The sequence below is a fragment of the Chinchilla lanigera genome, unplaced genomic scaffold (genome assembly GCF_000276665.1).
Source record: "Chinchilla lanigera isolate Chin_1 unplaced genomic scaffold, ChiLan1.0 scaffold00007, whole genome shotgun sequence".
Classification (NCBI taxonomy): domain Eukaryota; kingdom Metazoa; phylum Chordata; class Mammalia; order Rodentia; family Chinchillidae; genus Chinchilla; species Chinchilla lanigera.
The window spans coordinates 3,692,866-3,711,070 of NW_004955408.1; the positions used below are offsets into that span (position 1 = coordinate 3,692,866).

General features: G+C 45.3%; 1 protein-coding gene across 1 annotated transcript in view; it reads left to right on the forward strand.

The window, feature by feature from the left end:
- Positions 1–18,205, forward strand: part of Slc22a4 (solute carrier family 22 (organic cation/zwitterion transporter), member 4) — a gene marked incomplete at its 5' end in the record, with an annotated part of 66,175 nt that overhangs the window by 21,094 nt on the left and 26,876 nt on the right. The window contains 2 exon segments of the mRNA XM_013508300.1: positions 12,351–12,454; positions 16,761–16,915. Of these exon segments, the coding sequence (XP_013363754.1) occupies positions 12,351–12,454; positions 16,761–16,915 (259 nt within the window).

The window sequence follows — 18,205 nt, forward strand, 5'->3', positions numbered from 1 at the left end:
TTTGTTTCTTAATCCACTCTGCCAGTCTGTTTCTTTTGACTGGTGAATTGAGGCCATTTACATTTATAGTTATAACTGATACATATTGGCTTATCATTGTCATGTTACTTACTTGATGTTGGTTTCCTACTTTTTCTACCTGTTTAATTGCTTGCTCGGCTTGAGGGTTCCTGTCTATTGTTGTTTTGAAATTATGGTCATTTTTTTCTCTGTCTAGATATCTTTTAGTACTCTTCGTAAGGATAGTTTGGCACTCATGAAGTTCTTCCATTGTTCTCTGTTGTGGAAATATTTTATTTCTCCATTGAATTTGAAGGATAGTTTGACAGGATACATCAGTCTTGGTTGGAAGCTGTTTTGTCTCAGGGCCTGTAATACTTTGCTCCAAGCTCTTCTCAATTGGATGGTTTGTGTTGAGAAGTCTGCTGTGATTCTGATGGGCTTTCCTTTATAGGTGATCTGTTTCTTTTCTCTAGCAGCTTTTAATATTCTGTTATTTTACTGGAGATCTGGGATCTTGATTATTATATCAAGAGTGTAGTTTTATTTTGGTCAAGACTAGTTGGAGTTCTATATGCCTCATTTACTGTATATCAGATTCTATTTCGATGTTTGGAAAATTTTCTGCTATTATTTCTGCAAATATTCTTTTTATGTCACTTGTGTTGCCTCTTGCTGTTTCATTGACTCCTATTAGTCATACACTATTCCGCTTTGCCTCATCTTGCAGCTGTTGAATTGATTTTTCTTGGTTCCTTGTTGATTTTAAGAGATCCTTTCTTTCACAATTGCTAGCTGCCATGCTGTCTTCAAAACCTGAAATTCTATCTTCAGCTTCATTCAAGTGGTTTTGCCAGCTTTCAATGGAAGCTTTGATTTCCTGGATGTTTCTTTGACTGTTTCACACATTCTAGTTCATTCCTATATTGGTCATGTAACGTTTCCATCTGTTGCCTATGTTCATTTATTTTTTTATATATTTCTTCTCTAGATGTGCTGAGCAATTCTTTCATTATTATTGTCATTCCATGTTTTGCCTGAGAGATTATTTCTGATCTGATATCTTCTATGGCCTAATGGAGTTGTTTCTTTACTTCCATTGTAATCATTTCAGCAATTTCAGATGTGTGTTTACCAAATTCTCCTATTTTCCTTTGATGTCTCCTGGACTTGTTCTGAGTAGGGTGGAGTTCTGAGATTGTGTTTTAGTTCTGCATCTTGTCATATTTGATGCTGGAGGCAGAATGCTCAGTCTCCCTCTTCCCTGGCAGCTCAGCAAAGGTTGCTAGTGTCCCCAGTTTTCCTGATGGTCAGGCTTGCTCCTCAGTGTATGCTGAGATGCGCTGCTTAGTCTGGGATCTTCTGGCAGATAGTGAAGTGTACCTAGTTCTCCCAGGTCTCAGACAGGAACTGTGATGTCACCCAATGGCAGACTGTCTGATCCAGTGTCCCCTCACAGCTCAGGGCATGTGTATGACCCAGAAGCAGGCTGCACTGTTGGTACAATCATGGATCAGTGGTCTTGTGTCCCCAGGCAGATCAGGGTGCAGGCAGAACCCAGACATGAATTTCAGGGTCAACAGTTTGTGGACCACCTGATTCTGTGTCTCCAGGCAGCTCAGGGCATGTACAGAAGCCAGACATAGGCTGCACTGGTTGCGATCATGGACCACCTGTGTCTGTGACCTCCGGGAGGTCAGGGCACCAGTAAAGCCCAGACTCGAACAGCGGTGCTAGCAGTTCATGTACTGCCTGCTCTCAGGCAGTGCAGAGCATGTGCAGGGAGGGCTCAAATGTGAACCCCCATGTTAGCAGTTCGTGGGCCTTCTGAGTGAGGATCTCCTGTCTGTACCAAGCACGTGGAGGGCAGAGATTGAGACTGTAATAGCAGCGGGGTCATGGGTCACCTGCTCTGCCCCCAGGAAGTAGATGGAAAATACCTGGTTCTCTGGGTGTTCAGCTGTGAGCCATGATGTCAGCGGGTCACAGACCACCTGATTATGTGTCTCCAGTCAGCTCAGGGTCCGCAAAGGAGCCAGACATGGGCTGCACTGGCAGTGATCATGGACTGCCTGTGTCTGTGACCTCCAGGAGGTCAGGGCGCAAGTAAAGCCGAGATGTGAACCAAGGTGCTAGCAGTTCATGGACCTCCTGCTCTAGTACCTCAGGCAGTGCAGGGCACGCAGAGGGAGGGCCCAGACATGCACCCTGGTATTGGCAGTTCATGGGCCTTTGAGTGAGGATCTCCTGTCTGCATCAGGCACATGGAGGGAAGAGACTCAGACTGTGATTTTTTTTGTCTTTTTGAGACAGGGTCTTGCTATGCAGTTCAGGCTAGCATTGAGCTCACTGTGTAGCCTAGGTTAGCCTTGAACTCACAATGATCCTCCTGCCTCAGCCTCCTGAGTGCTGGGATTACAGGCATGTGCCACCACGCCCAGATCTCTCTGCCTATTAGTTTCGACCTGTCTACAATATCCCCCCACCCTCTGAAGAGGGTCTTATCTTTCCCCAAGTGAAAGGTTTGACATAAAGACTTAATAATTTTCCATTGATTAGACTCAGGAAAGAACAATCTATCATTCTCTGATTATAACCAGCCCAAAGGAAGAAACTGGCATCCATAGGAGAGAACCCATTCAATTTTTAATTGAGAATATTCAGTCAAGTCGGATCAAGGGGACCTTCCCAAGTCAGGGAGCCTGAAAGGAGGGGCCTTGAGCAGCTTCTTTTGCAACTGCATCAACCAATTGGTTACTTTGGGATACTTCATCATCTCCTTTTTGGTGTCCTCTACAGTAAAATACCACTATCTTGGAGGGCAGATAGATGATAAAAGTTTATCTACTTCCTTATGATATTTTATAGGTGATCCATTGGCTATTAGATAATGTCTGTCTTTCCACATAGCTGCATGAGCATGTAGCACTAGGAAAGCATATTTTGCATCAGTATAGATATTAACTTCCTGTCCTTTACTGAGTTGTAAAGTTCTTGTCAGGCTTTGAGTTTTGCCAGCTGGACGCTAGCCTCAGGAGCAATGAGGAGCCTTTGAGGGTCTCATGTAGAGTCACTACAGTATATCTGGCCTTTCTTGTCCCATTCTCCATGAAGGAATGACCATCAAAAGAGGGTCACATTACAGTCAGCAAAGGAGGGGTCTAGCAAACCTTCCCTGGCTGCATAAGAGTGAAGAATTGCCTGTTTACAGTTGTGTCTTTTGGCCTCAGTTTTTTCCTTTTCTGGTAGAAAAGTGGCAGGATTTAAGGAGAAGCATGTCTTTGTTTGCAGGGCTGTTCCTGCTAAGAGTAGAACCTACTATTTGAGAAGCTGGCTGTCTGATGGCCATAGGCTTCCTTTGGAGGAAAGAAGCCCTGCCACATTGTGAGGGTTATATGCAGGGAGATCTTTGATTAAGGCCAGTTTGGATTTTTTTTACACCAGAAGAGCCATGGTGGCCCCAGCTCTCAGGCAAGCAAGCCATCCCTTTGCTACTATGTTTAATTTGCCTCTCAGATACCCTATGGGCTGTTGGGCAACCCCCACCACACATGCACACCTTGTGCAATCATTCCCAAGGCCATACCATGCCTTTTTTTTGACATATAGGTTGAAATGGTGTCCTGTCAGGAGGCTCAGGCTGGGACATTTAGAAACACCTACTTAAGCTTCTGGAATGCAGATTGGGAATCAGATTTCCAGGTTAAAATATGGGTATTTGCCATTTGGGTTTTATTTATGTGCTGGTAAAGAGGTCATGCAATCTTACCACATTCTTCTGCTATCTTTAGGTGGTGAAAGTCTGTAATTTTTAGGAATCCTCTTAGAAATTTTAGGATCTTGGGCTGCAAGAAGGAAAATATAGGTTTAATTCTCCCCCACCCTCCACCCCCCATCTTTGAGTTCTCTTGGCGATACTTGGATGATGCAAAGTTGTGCCTTAGAACTAGAGACCCTATAACCTCTGTCTGCCAGAAAGTTCAGCAGAGCATGAGTGCCAGGCCTGGGAAGCCCTTCTGAGATGGCACATAACAGTATGTCATCTATATATTGCAGGTCTGCAACTTGGGAAAATTTGAAACTACCAAGTTATGGAAAAACATTTGCCTAAAGAGATGAAGAATGTCTCTGAACCCTTGAGGCAGCACAGTCCAAGTCAGTTGAGAGGCCTGATTGTAAGGATTTTCAAAGTCAGAAAGAAACTGGGAATGTGGATGCAAAGAAATACAAAAGAAGGCATCTTTTACATTTAACACCGAGAACCAACCAGCATCTTTTTAAAATTTTATTTTTTGGGAGATGGGGATTTAGCTCAGTGGCACAGCACTTGCCTGGCAAGTATGAGGTCCTGAGTTTGATTGCTGGTACCAAAAAAAAAAAAAGAAAAATAAATAAAATTTTATTTTATTAGTACATATTTGCAGTTCATGCATTTTATAATCATTTTAGGCAGTTGGTAGCTATATATTCTCAGCTTGTTTCTTCTTTTTAATCCCCCCCCAGCTCCCCTTTTCCCTTTTCTTTCTTGTTGATATTATTAATCTCAGTTCATCCAACCAGCATCTTTAGGGATCTGGGAAAGGAGAGTGTATGGGCTTGGAACCACCAGGAAGGTGGGCACTACCGCCTCATTTACCATCTAAGATGCTGTCCACCACTACTGTCTGTTGGGTTTTTGGACTCCCAATATTAGACAATTGCACAGGCTGTTACAAGGTATAAGTAAGCCTGGTGCCCTTTAGTTGCCAATTATAGACAATGTTCTTTTTTAGCTTTAGTTCTCAGAAGATATTGTCTCTAGTGAGGAAAAATGATGGGGCTTTTCAGGGATATTTGTACAAGGCAACTCTTACTGCTCTCCAATATTATCTTTAATTACCCATACTTTAGGGTTTATTTCCATCATCATGGGAAAAAGGCAATGTACCTGACCTGGGTGCATGTATATAATAGCATTTAAATATGATATCTCTTCCCAAATGGGGGACTGGACTTTCAGGTATGATCAAAAAGGAGTGAGAGGGCCGGGGAATTAGCTCAGCAGCACAATGCCTGCCTGGCAAGTGCGAGGTCCTGAGCTTGATTCCCAGTACCAAAAAGAAAAGGAATTGGAGAAGAGAAACCCATCCCAGGTACAGCCTAAAAGTTGTGAGAAATAGTGAACCACCCCTCAAGGACTCCTTTCACTGTGGAGTGACAGCTGGAAGGAAAGCCAGGGTTGAACAAAAGGACTGAAAGTCTTTCTCCCGTATCCAGTAATAGGCTTTTCTCTTTTCCCTCTGTTGTCATGACTACCCAGGGCTCCTCCAAGAGGGAGAGGGTGAGGAGTGCCCCCAATACCCTTCAGCCTTGCTGGACCAGCTAGCAAGATGGCCCTGATCCCTGGGACATTTGTTCTTGGGAGCAGTCCAACTTCCAGTGGTCACCATTGCACCCAGAGCATGGTGTAGGAGGCCTCTCGGTGTGATGGTTTTTATCACAATTCTTTTTAAGATGCCCAAGTTTCCCACAGCCATAACAAGTGGGTGTAGGCGTCAAACTGTTCTTGCAGTCCCAGGAATCAGACTCAGAGTTGACTCTTTTTAAGTCCACAACAAAGGCAGCTGCTTTCCCTTGGTCTCTGTTTTCTCCCCTTGGCCTCTTCCATCTCGATTATAAAAGACCAAGGGAGCAGCTCTCACTAGAGCACTGAGTGAGCTGTCTGGAGAGAAAGCCCTCTTTTGAAGCTTTTTCTTGATGTCTGAAGCTGACTGTGTAATAAAATTGTCTTTGAGAATAATCCATCCTTCTACTGAATCAGGGGACAAAGACATGCACCTTAACAAAGCCTCTTATAAATGATCTGAGAGAGCAGACCCGTTCTCATCTTTTCCCTGATTAATAGTTAACAACTTAGAATAATTGAAGGGCTTAGTTTTTGTCCTTCTTAGGCCTTCAAGGATACAAGTGTGGAAATGTTTTCTATTTCTATCTCCTGTCTGGTTGGTAGGCAGTAGGGCTCTTGTATAGGGGCTGCCTGGACCGGAGTAGGAGCCAGAGGCTCCCCTTCCTAGCTCTCTTCTGGCCCTTTAAAATGAACAATATTATTTTCATCTCCAAATGTGATAGCAGCCTGTAATGCTGCTTGGCTTTTACTGGGGGTCAAAGTTTGATTTAAAAGCAACATTACAGCCAGGGATATAGCTCAGTGGCACAGCACCTGCCCAGCGCATGCAAGGTCCTGAGTTCTATTCCTGGTACCAAAAAAATAAAAATAAAAATAATAAATAATAAAAGCAACATTACATCTTTCCAGTCCAGTTTAAAGATCTGAGTAAGTCCCCTTAAGACCTCATTGTACTTACCAGGATTATCTGAGAACTTTCCCAGATCTTATTTGCTCCATTTGAGGTCAGTCAGAGCAAAGGACACATATACATGAGAAAGGTCAACTTCTCTACCAAGCTCCCAGAGGAGCTTCACTGAAATCAGACGGAGGTGGCTTATAGCCCAGTGGAGATGCTGTGCCTCTAAGCTACATCCCAAGGCCTCCAGTAGAGACTTTAATTAGTTGTGGCTTAGAAATCTCAGCCTTGCCAGACATGGCTGCATGCCTGTAATCCCACCACTGGGGAAACTGAGCCAGGAGGAGCACCATGAGTTTAAGGCCAAACTGAACTACATGGAGAGACCCTGTCCAAAAAAAAAAAAAAAGGAGGAGGATGAGGGAGTTGAACTTTAGGCTCAGTAATGATAGATGCATCAGATTGAGGCTTAAGGCCCAGAGGCATCTGTTTGGTAGTGGCCTACCTCTACACTTTGAACATAAGTCAGGATTCTGTCTGAAGCAAAAACATAAACAAAAACACTCAAAAAAAATGGTCTGAACACGTGGTGCCTCTGACCACTGTTCCTCTCTCTTACAGAACAACTCTAGTTACAAAATAGTTTTATGGTCAATATTTTCCTTGGGGTTTTACTTTCTCTCAGGAGATACCCAAGTGCAGAAAAAGGTAAAACAAATCCCAGTGTTTAAGAACACCTTACCTATAACTTCTAACATGGAAGAACAAAGGCATTCCTGGAAAGGGGTGGAAGTGTGTGTCCAGATGTTCTGGTTCCCAGCTGTGTTCTGATGTCTGCCTGGACCCACTGGACCGGGTGGTGCTAATCACAGTCCATCTGGGGCCGCTGTTGATCTCTCTAGGGAGGCTTGCAGGCCTGGCCATTATGTCTCCATCTTGAGGCCCCGCCCTTTCCAACTTCATCTCCAGCCAGTTTTAATGCGTCTCATCTTCTGCACTGACTCCCTCAAGGGCCCTGTCCCTCTCTGGCTGCCTATTCATTTCTACCTAACTCAACTGTCTGTAATATCAGTGCCCCTGTTCAGAGCTCCTACCCCTGCTCTGTTCTCCAGAGAGATCAGGCTGGGCCAGGGCCAGGGCCAGGTGCAGTTGGTGGTCATGCCACCTGCGCAGTTCTCCGGAATGCCACACTTGATTCCAGGGCTCTGCTATGGATGTCTTGAACTTCTTAGTTTTGGAACAAGGGGTCCTGCAATTTCAGTTTGGCTTTGGGTCTTCAACCACTCGTTTCTACGGTGTCAGGGACAGATTCCAAGCTCTCGTCTAAAGCTAGTTATTTTTGGAGCTAGGTGGCCATTAGTTCAGGCACATGTCTTCTCTACCACTTCTGATCTGTGGGCTGGCAGAGCACGTGAACTTGGCTATACAGTATTAGAGGGCCGAGTGCCCTGGCCTCACAAGCCTGTTCAGGGACCTCAGGGTGTCTTAGTCCTAGAGCAACTGTCAAAGAACCAAGGTTTGTTCAGCTCAAGGTTTTGAAGGCTGGGAAATTCAAAGATTTGGAAGATTTGGTGGCTGCATCAGTGAGGTCCTTCTTGCTGGTGGGGACTCTGCAAGTCTGAGGGCAGCACACGCCGCCAGTGTAGGTCTTGTTCCCCATAAAAAGTCATAGTCCCTTTAGATTAGAGCCCCACCCCTGTGGCCTCATTTAACCTTAATTACCTCCCAAGGGATACTTTGGTCAGATTAAGTCTTTACCCTCTTAATACTTTACAGTGGGGATTACATTTCAACATGAGTTTTAGCAGGGTTTCTTTCTAATTTTATTTTAAAGTGAGAAAATAAAATTTCAAAACAAGATAATAGGAGAGTAACAATGGTTAATACATTCATTGCATGTTACTATGTTTAAATTAGTTACTTAGAGTATGAGATATAGGCATTTAATTGTCCAAACAATGTTAGCACAAACCTTTTTTCAATGAACTAAGAGAAATTAGCAGTGTAACTATCTTAACTATCTTGTATAGATATTTTTTTCAGTGTGTTTTAGAGTTTGGCTTTTCCCTTCTTTTCTCCTTTCCCCCATCCCAGTTTCTCTTTCCTTTTGAACAGTGTCTTCCCATTTTACAATATCTATTGTACATTTTGGATCTTTTTCAGCTTCCCACACTGGGGAGACAATCTGATGTTTACACATGTGTGTCTGGCTTATTTCACTTATGAGTATGGTCTCGAGTTGCATCCATTTACCTATAAAAGTCTCAAACTTATCATTCTTTACGGCTGAGTAGTACTCTATTGTATTAAAAGACCACATCTTTTTTATCTATTCCTTGATTGATGGGCCAAAAGCACATATGAGGCAGGAAATTATAAAGATTAGAGCAGAAATGAACACCCTGGAGACTAAGGAAACAATACAAAGAATCAGTGAATTGAACAGTTGGTTCTTTGAAAGATTAAATAAAAGTGACAAACCTTTATCCAGCCTTATCAAAAAAAGGAAAGAAAAGACTCAAATCCATGAAACTAGGAATGAAATGGATAAAATCATAATGGACCCTGCAACCCAGAAGATCAGCTCTACCTACTTTGAAAACTTGTATTCTAGTAAGATGGAAAATGCAGAAGAAATTGACAGATTCCTAGATACATATGAATTACCAAAGCTAAATCAAAAAGATATAAAAATTCTAAATAAACCAATATCCATCAATGAAATCAAAGATGTAATTAAAAACCTACCAACAAAGAAAAGCCCAGGCCCTGATGGATTCACTGCTGAATTCTACAAGAAATTTAAAGAAAACCAAACAACACTACTTCTCAAACTCCTTAATGAAATTCAAAGGAAGCAATACTCCCAAATCCATTCCTGGAAGCAAGCATTACCCTGATACCAAAACCAGAGAAGAACCAACTAAGAAAGAGAACTACAGGGCAATCTCCCTAATGAACATGGATGGAAAAATCCTCAATGAGATACTGGCAAACAGAGTGCAGCAAATCGTCAAGAAGATTATACACCAGGACCAAGTGGGATTCATCTCAGGGATGCAGGGATGGTTCAAACATAATGGCTCAAATATAATGGTTCAATTGTAAATGGTTCAAATGTTCATACATAAATCAATAAATGTAATGCACCATATTAACAGAGCCAAAGGAAAAAAACATTTGATCATCTCAATAGATGTAGGAAAAGCTTTCAACAAAGTCTAGACCTATTCATGATAAAAACCCTACAGTGGAGACACTGTAACCAGGCGAGGCAACCCTACTCTGAGTATGGTCTCAGATGTGTCCTTGCACTGTGCTGATGGTTGGAGGTCCTAGTTCCATGTCTGTACTGCTTTTCTCCTGCAGAGCTTGAGTATCCTGCTGGAGCCAGCATTGCGAGCACAATGAGAGAAGCCTCCTGGCCCTCGCTATTGTCTTTCAGACAAGGGTGTCATTGAGGACGTTATCTTCCACATCAGAGTGGCTCTTTTGTAGAAGAAGGTACATAAGAGAGATTTTCAGGTCTCAGTACTCAGAAAAACTGTACCACTAAGAAATAATACTGAGAATCACCAAATGGGGTCAAATTAAAAAGGTTCTGCACAGCAAATGAAACAACCAACATACTGAAGAGTCAGTCTCCAGAATGGGAAATTTTGCCAGCTATTCCTCAGAGGACTAATGTCTGGAATATATAAAGAACTCAAAAAAAAATTAGACCTCCTCAAAAAATAAAAGACTTACTCAAAAAATTAACAACCAAAATGAATAAATACTTCTCAGAAGAAAAAGTACAAATGGCCAATAAATACATGAAAAAATTTTTCAGTATTACTGGTCATTAGAGAAATGCAAGTTAAGACAACACTGAGATACCATCTTACTCCAGCGAGAATGTCTGTCATCAAGAAATCTAATAACAAGGGGCTGGGGATTTAGCTCAGCGGCAAAGCACCTGCCTGGCAAGCGCAAGGTCGTGAGTTCGGTTCCTGGTACCGGAAAAAAACCAAAAAATAAAAAATAAAAATAAAAATAAAAGAAATCTAATAACAAATGCTGGCAGGGCTGTGGGGAAAAGGAACCTTCTGCATTGTTGGTGGGAGTATAAACTAGTACAACCACTGTGGATGCCATTGTGGAGATTCCTCAAAAAACGAAAACTAGAAATTCCATTTGACCCAGCTGCTCCCCTTCTAGATATCTTCCCAAAACAGTCAAAGTCATCAGATTACAGGAATACATGCACACCCATGGTTATAGTTTATAGTAGCTAAATCTCAGAAACTGCTTTATGCTCATCAGCAGATGAATGGATAAAGAAAATGTGGTACTTTGACAGAGTACTACTCTCCCATAAAGAAAGATAAATTTGAGGCATTCATAGGTATATGGATGTACTTTGGGATCGTACTATAAAGGGAAATAAGTGAGACACATAAGCTTAAATATTGCATGGTTTCTCTTATATAAAAAACTAAAAAATATAGATGATAGATAGATAGATAGAGATAAGTATGGAGATCTTTTTCAAGTGGGTATGGGAGGAAGGGGAGAGAAATGGGATGGAAAGAAAAGAATTGAAGAAAAAATGAAATCAGAGTTTTTTCAAATGGGAAGGAGACCAAGGGTTGGAAGGAGCAAGGAAGCGGTGAAGAGAATGAGAAAAAAAAGAACTAAGATGTGTTGTGTTCATGTACCAACTCCCCATGATAAATGTGCTCATTACGTATTGCAAACATGTACTAGTAAGCAAATAAACTGAGAAAAGAAAAGAAAAACGGTGCCTCTGCACAGCAAGTTGACCATGTGGGTCCTGCGATGCATCTGGGAGCTGAGCTGCTGACCGGGGCCAGCCCTGGAGCCCTCTGTCGGGCAGGTGGATCTGAGGGAGGACAACAGGGGTCGGTCTCACCCGTGCCTGGGCTTGTGCATCTTCCCTGCTCGTTCCTTTCTGTTTTCTCTTATTCCCCTTAGCTTTTTGTTTTATACTTTTCTTTTGTGGATGTCTTTAGAAACACCTCTCTCTGTGCAGAAATGAGGTGTGGCATAAATATAAAAATGCATGTTGCAGTCGATGGCAATTTCATGGCAGCTACGAGGCATAAGCGCTGAATTGCTTTACAGATGCCCTGGAAGCAGGATCACCACCGAGGGGCGGGTGGGAGGTGGAGGGTCTTTCCTTTCAGCTGCACATCACAGCAATGCCCCTGCCCCCAACTCCCAGCCCAAAAGACTCATGGGCCTGCTTTTTTCAATTTTTTTATGAGAGGTAATTAAACACACTTTGAAATCTTTGCAACCTCCCTTAAGATTTTGCTGAACTGACTTCAGTCATAGCTGGAACTGAAACTCCAGCTGAAACTCGTTTTATGATCCCACCAGCAGGCACTTGTCAGAGTGACAGCAGCCCATCCCCAGGGAAGGGAGGAACCGCACTCTGAGACACCAGATGCCGGGGAGGGGCAGGAGTGTAGGAAAGGGAGACAGAAGCCCTGGAGAGGAGTGGGGAGGCCTCGTTTGGCATTGTGGGGCCCTGGGTCAAATCCCAAGCCTGGCCTTGGTGTGAATGGAGCAGGGCACACAGAGCTTCCACTGGAAATCTGCTCAGAAAATAAAAACACAGCATCCCTGAGACCCCCCGCACTATGTGACATGGGGGAGGACATTTTTTATCCCTAGATCACATGACCATGCCCCAGCCTTGCTCCTCAGGCTGTTCAGACCCCTCCCTGCCATGTGTGGCTGCCTCCTGAAAAGGCAAGGCCTACTGTTCCTCACACTGCTTTGCAGCTGAGGTATCACCAGGTGCAGCCGTGACCTCTTTCTCTGTAACGTAAGCAGAGTAGGCGCCAACACCTTTCCTTTCAGAAGACGTCGCTCATCGATGTGAATGGTACTCAGGAGTCAGCCTCAGAGCTGCAAGGCCTGTGCCCTTGCATTGAGGTAGCAGGCCGGCACAGGGGAGGAGGACGTGCCTGGTGCCACCTCCGTTCCCTAAAAGCTGGGCTGGGTGTGGGACCTGCAGGGGGGTTTGGCTCACGCTCCGTGCTGTTCTGTTGGCAGTGGAATCTGGTGTGTGAGGATGACTGGAAGACGCCCCTCACTGCCTCCCTGTTCTTCGTAGGCGTGCTCCTTGGCTCCTTCGTGTCCGGACAGCTATCAGACAGGTAAGGAGCCTGCAGGGGGAAAAGTTGGGGTGGTTCACTACCTGTCCTGGGCTCGGCCTGGATGCAGGGTGTTTCTCCCCCAGAGAATGGGAGGACCTTCAAGCCACTAAGTCAGTGACCAGAGCAGCCTTGTCCTCAGCCCTCCCCACCTGTGCCACTTGCATTCTCTTCCCCCAGCCTGTGCTTCCAGAGCTTTGGCTATGGTTGGCGAGAGGCCACCAATCCCACTAGAAAGTGGAATCCTCATTCCACACCTGTTTTCAGAACACACTGCTGCCATCACCCCTGCTGATGTTTTGTTTTTTGGTTTTTTGTGGGTTTTTTTGGTACCGAGAATCGAACTCGGGATCTCCCATTTGCCAGGCAGGTGCTTGTGCCACTGAGCTATATCCCCAGCCCCTGACTCTTGAAAGTTGTGTCGGGGGCAGGTAGTGGTTGACATAGGATCCATCCCTCAACGGAATCAGGCCAGATAGTGAGCACTGGCTGTGCACTCCCTGGGTCCGGACTTTGGGGCCCTGACTGGGCCCTGGGACCGCAGAGCTGACCTAGGCTGGATCTAGGTGTCCTGGGGCTCACAAGCCGGAGTAGACAGCATCACAACACCAAGGCATGTGTTCCACCAGCCCGAGGGTCCGGTGGTGACTACAGCAGAGCTGGGGGTTACAAATGGTGGTGTTGGGCAAGACGTTCCAGAGGAGTGATTGTTCTTCCCCCAGCGTCAAAGCTCAATGCGACCTCCAGCAAACGGCCAGATACCTGAATGTTTTAAATTGAGGACGAGGCTGTTTTGCTCCCACCTGCACTCTCTCTGACACATCGGTCACTACCAGAATGTGAAATTAACACTTAAGATGACTATAGAACCACCACAGGCATGGCTGGAATCTCCATCTTCCCGTAGATGCCCATGAAATTCATGTGAGAAACTTAAAATCTCAGTACTCAAACTGCATGGTGTGGAATGAGGACCAAGGAGTGTTAGCCCTTGACTTTACAGTGGAGTTCTGTCCTGAGAAGCCCATTATAAGCTGGAAATATCCCAAGTCGGACATACACATAATACACCTGACCTACTGGGTGTCATAGCTCCCAGTACAGGAAACTGTAGTGCTAGTTGATGGCAGGGCTGACTGGGAGCTGCAGCTTGCTGCCATTGTGCAGAATTAAAATAGAGTACATATCCCTGGCCCAGGAGAAAATCAAAATCCAAAAATCAAAGCAGGGTTTCTGCTGTACACATACATCACTTGTGCTCCATTATAAAAATCTTTTAAATCCTAAATCCAATCATTATTAAATCAGGGACTGTTTGTATTTTTTAAGCTTTCTGAGTGAGTCTGAGTGCTGCCAAGTTATAAAACCACTGCCATTTGGAGATTCTTGGTTCTGGATTCACAGAATTCCCATGTAAGACTTATTTGCAATCTGTGTGTACCCACTTTCCAGAAACGTGGTGGCAAATTCTACCTGTGGCTCCTTCTACAGAGCAGATTTCCATATGGTCCTTGCATATGTTTCTCTGTGCTTTTGAGATCTGGGGCCTTTTCACAAGGCTTAGAATCTCCAAAGGTTGGTCCTGGGAGACAAATACCAAAGGCCTCACCAAGGAGAAAGTTGGCAGTGTACAAAAGGGAAAATCTTCCCAGTCCCAGGAAGAGACAAAGTCACTGTGACTTCCTGGCTTAGAGCTTGCCACACACCCTGTTTCAGTCTCTTTTCCATCACTGGGACATAATACCCAATCTTCCCAACTTAAAAGGGGAGAAGGTGACTTGACTCATAGTTCCCAGCGGGTTCGGTCCAACGTTGGCTGGCTCCAAGGGCAAAAATGTCATGGTGCAAGTGAATGGCAGAGGTAAATTGCTCAACTCATTGCAACCAGAAAGGAGAGAGAGGAAGAGCAAACCAAGAATACACCTCCCAGGCCACACCTCTGGTGACCCACCTCCAGTCAGGCCTCATCTCCTAACAGCACAGCCACTGATGAGCATAGCCCACCTATGATTCAACCTCTCTCCAAATACATGGGACTCTAGGGGGACACTGTAGAGCTAAACTAGAACATTCTACTCCAAGCCCCCCAAAGGGTCATGTCCATTTCATTATGAAAAACGCACTTAGTCTACCTCTGAGAGTTGACAAAGTCTTAACAGTTCCAGTACCACCAAAAAGCCCAAGTTCAAAGTCTGCTCTGAGACTCAAGGCAAACTCTGAGGTGTGAATCTCTATAAAAATCAAAAAGAAAGTTAAATATTTCCAACATACAATGGCACAGGATAAACATTCCTGTTCCAAAAATGGAGGTATAAAAGAAAAGATAGAAATCTAACCAAAGCAGAACCAATCCTCAGCGGGGCATATGTTAAATGCTGTAGCACCATGTTCAGCACCTGGGCTAAGCTGTGGTGAGACGTGCACTCCAAAGGGATTCAGCAATTGTCCTATAGCATTGCCAGTTGCAGCTCTCATGGCCTCTCTCAGGTGGCCCTGCTCGCGGCCTATGGCTTTCCTTAGCAAACATACCATGTTCCCGGCATCTCCAACTTCCTGAGGTCTCCAGTGCACTTTTAGTTTCACGGTCACAGCGTCACATGCTGCTCTCTCAGCAGGCACACCATCTGTCCTCCCCATGCCTTTTTCTGAAATCTTGGTGGAAACCTCCATGACCCATACTTCTTGCATCCTGCATGCCTGTAAAGCCAGCATCAGACGGGTGACTCCAAGGTCTGCTGCCAGCTCAGCAGTACCTAGGCTCCCTTAGATCATGGCTGCAGAGGCCTCTGAGTGTCTGGATGGCTGAGCACTGTGAAAAGAATCCCAACAGACCACTTTAGCCCCTCTCAAGCAGGGGGCCCAGGAGGTCTCTTCTCAAATGAAAGCTTTATAGTTTTACATCCTGAAACCTGTGAAGGGTGGGGCCTTGCTGATTCCTGAGATGCTTTCAAGCCATCTTTCCTACTGTCCTCATGCAAAGTACTTGGCTTCTTTTTAATGCTTATTCTTTTAGCAATTACACTCTTCAAGGCTCCAACTTTGCAGGTGCATCTTTCCGATGAAACTACAAACTTTTCACATCTGCATTTGGCTTTTGGTTTTCACTGTAGGTCTGCTTAAAAAGTAGCCTTTAGCACCCATGCCACAGCCTGAATGTAGGGATGCTTTGAAATTTCCTCAGAAAGATTAACTCGGCCACTGCCCTTACTGTCAATCTCCTGCAAAGTGTTAAGACATGTACAAAATGAAGACACATTTTCTTCCAGAGTATAACACACATGGCCTGTAGCTCCACTGCCAGTGGAGTTGTTCACAACAGAAACTTCCTGTGCTTGGCCTTTATTCTCTGCATTCCATTAGCATTCTGATCTTCTGAGCTACAACCAGAATCTCCCACCAATCCGCATACAGTGTTTAAGGCTTTTCTACCTGACATCTCCAAACCTTTCCAAACACCTCTTGCAAACTAATTCCAAAGGCTTCTGAACCACATGATTATGTATAGTCACAACAATGACCCTAGTCTTGGTACCAAACTCTACTTTAGACATTTTCTATCTCTGGGATCCAATACCTGATACCTACAAAATAAAGGAGAGGTTTAGGCTCAAGGCTTCAGTCCTTTGTCAGCTAGCTCCACAACAAAAAATAGCATGATGAGAGGGCCTACTGTGGAAGTCAGCACTGAAAATATATATATGAAGCACCTTCATCTAAGCTGTAGATGTGGCCTGTCTGTAGGGTCAGCTTAGGGCCAGCCAAGGACTCTGGAGACGAGCATGGTGTGACTTGGAAGAAGGCCATAGCCTTGCAGTTGCAGGATATGGGCACATTTTCTGTGCTGTTCCCAATGCTATCAGTGCAAGTAGAACATGTACTTTTCATAAAATATCTTTAGGACTCCTCAAGGGACGCCTTTGTTCCCACTGAGTATATAAGACAGAACACTCGTAAAATAAACAGAGTGGTTATCAGCCCTCTCCTTGTGCGTCACGAGTCCTCTTTCATCAGAGATCAGCCCAGTAACGATTGGGGATCTACGCCTGGCAGAAGAAAGCTGTTCAACTGATAGCAGCCAGGAAGGGGGCCCCACTGGGCTTGAGAATATCCCCTTCCAAGCCAGACCTCCAGGGACCCACCTCTAACCAGGCCCTCCTCCCCAGAGCACATCCAGCTACTGCATTCACAGTGGGTGAATCTGCCAGTGCCCCTTCCAATCACCTTCCACACATATAAACTGTGACACACTGAGCTGCTGCCTTGCTGCAGCCGGCATGTCTCATGTCTTACGTTATACTGTGTTTCCCAGGTTTGGAAGAAAGAACATTCTCTTCGCAACCATGGCTGTGCAAACTGGCTTCAGCTTCCTGCAGATTTTCTCCATCAACTGGGAAATGTTCACAGTGCTGTTTGTCATCGTGGGCATGGGCCAGATCTCCAACTATGTGGTGGCCTTCATACTAGGTAGGAATGTCTTCTGAGACACAGTGTTCCTCCCTTCAGCCTTCTGAAAGGCCAGGAAGGAGGGGGACACTAGGGTAAGCCTCCAGAGCTCAAGCAGCCTTAAGGATATGTGTGTTGAGGTGGGAGCCGCAGCCACTGGCTCCTTAGGCCGGTCACGGACAGGGCAGGTATCCCAGGGAACCACCTCTGCCGTTGGCCATGGAAGGAGACCAAACCAGACACACGATAACATACGCATTCTTAGGAACACAAGGCTTGGGAGAAACACAGATGAGGGGATGCTGAGGGAAGAACAGCCTGGGAATGTCTTTGGTCAGGGCTGTGAAGGCTTGAGGCTCCTGCCTGGTTGCCTCAGAAGGGACTTCGGACAGTGGGTGGGGCTGCTACACAGGTGGAAAGGCACCTTGTCAGGCAGGAGGAACTAACAACAGTACATCTGGGCAGATCAGGCCTTGCCAAAGTCAGCACCAACCTCGAGTATATCAGCTCTGTGCAGGACCAGCTCACGGTGCTGATAACAGGCCTGCTACTGCTAGGCTATGGCTAGCAACACCAGGCTGCAGACGGAAAGTCATCAGTTACAAGGCTATGAAGAGGCCCCAGAGCCTTCTCCAGCTTTTCTGGGAGAGGAAATGAAGGGCGCTGTAGATGAATTGGTCAGGCCACCCTCAGGAGTGAGCCCCCAACATTCTCTCTGAGCCCTTGATGTGGGCAGATGAGAAGCGGGGAGGTGAAGGGCACCTCCAGCACAGCAGACACCAACCCCTGCAGTTTTAGTATACTCGTTCTCGTTGGCCTGGCACTACCCCAGTTTACATCTATTGTCACCGTGTAATTATGAGTAGCACCCTTTAATTGGAATATAATGATTCTTCCTGTTTCAAAAGTCTGCACCTGGCTGGGTGACTCACTGTTTTCAAGAGTTTGATGATGCATTGGCTGTGGAGATGTGGTGTTACCTCAGATGAAGACGTGGACAACCTCTGTCAGATTGCCAAGGTGGAATTTTTCAAATTCCGTTCCTTCAATTATTTGTGAAGGGTTCTTTGCCTCAGGCCCAGTCTGGGTGTGTACTGAGGGGAGGGTTGGGGAGAGGAGAACATGCTGACGCCACATGGTCCCTCAGATAGCAGACTTCAGTAGACCCGGGCAGGAGAGGCTGCTGTCCTGCCTAGAGGGGAGGAGGGAACAAGATCTACTTTAAGATCATTTGTGTGGCAAGCACAGGGAGCTGCATGCCAATGGTACTAGAAACTGGGGAGTAGATGGACTTGGGACAGAAACTGTAGC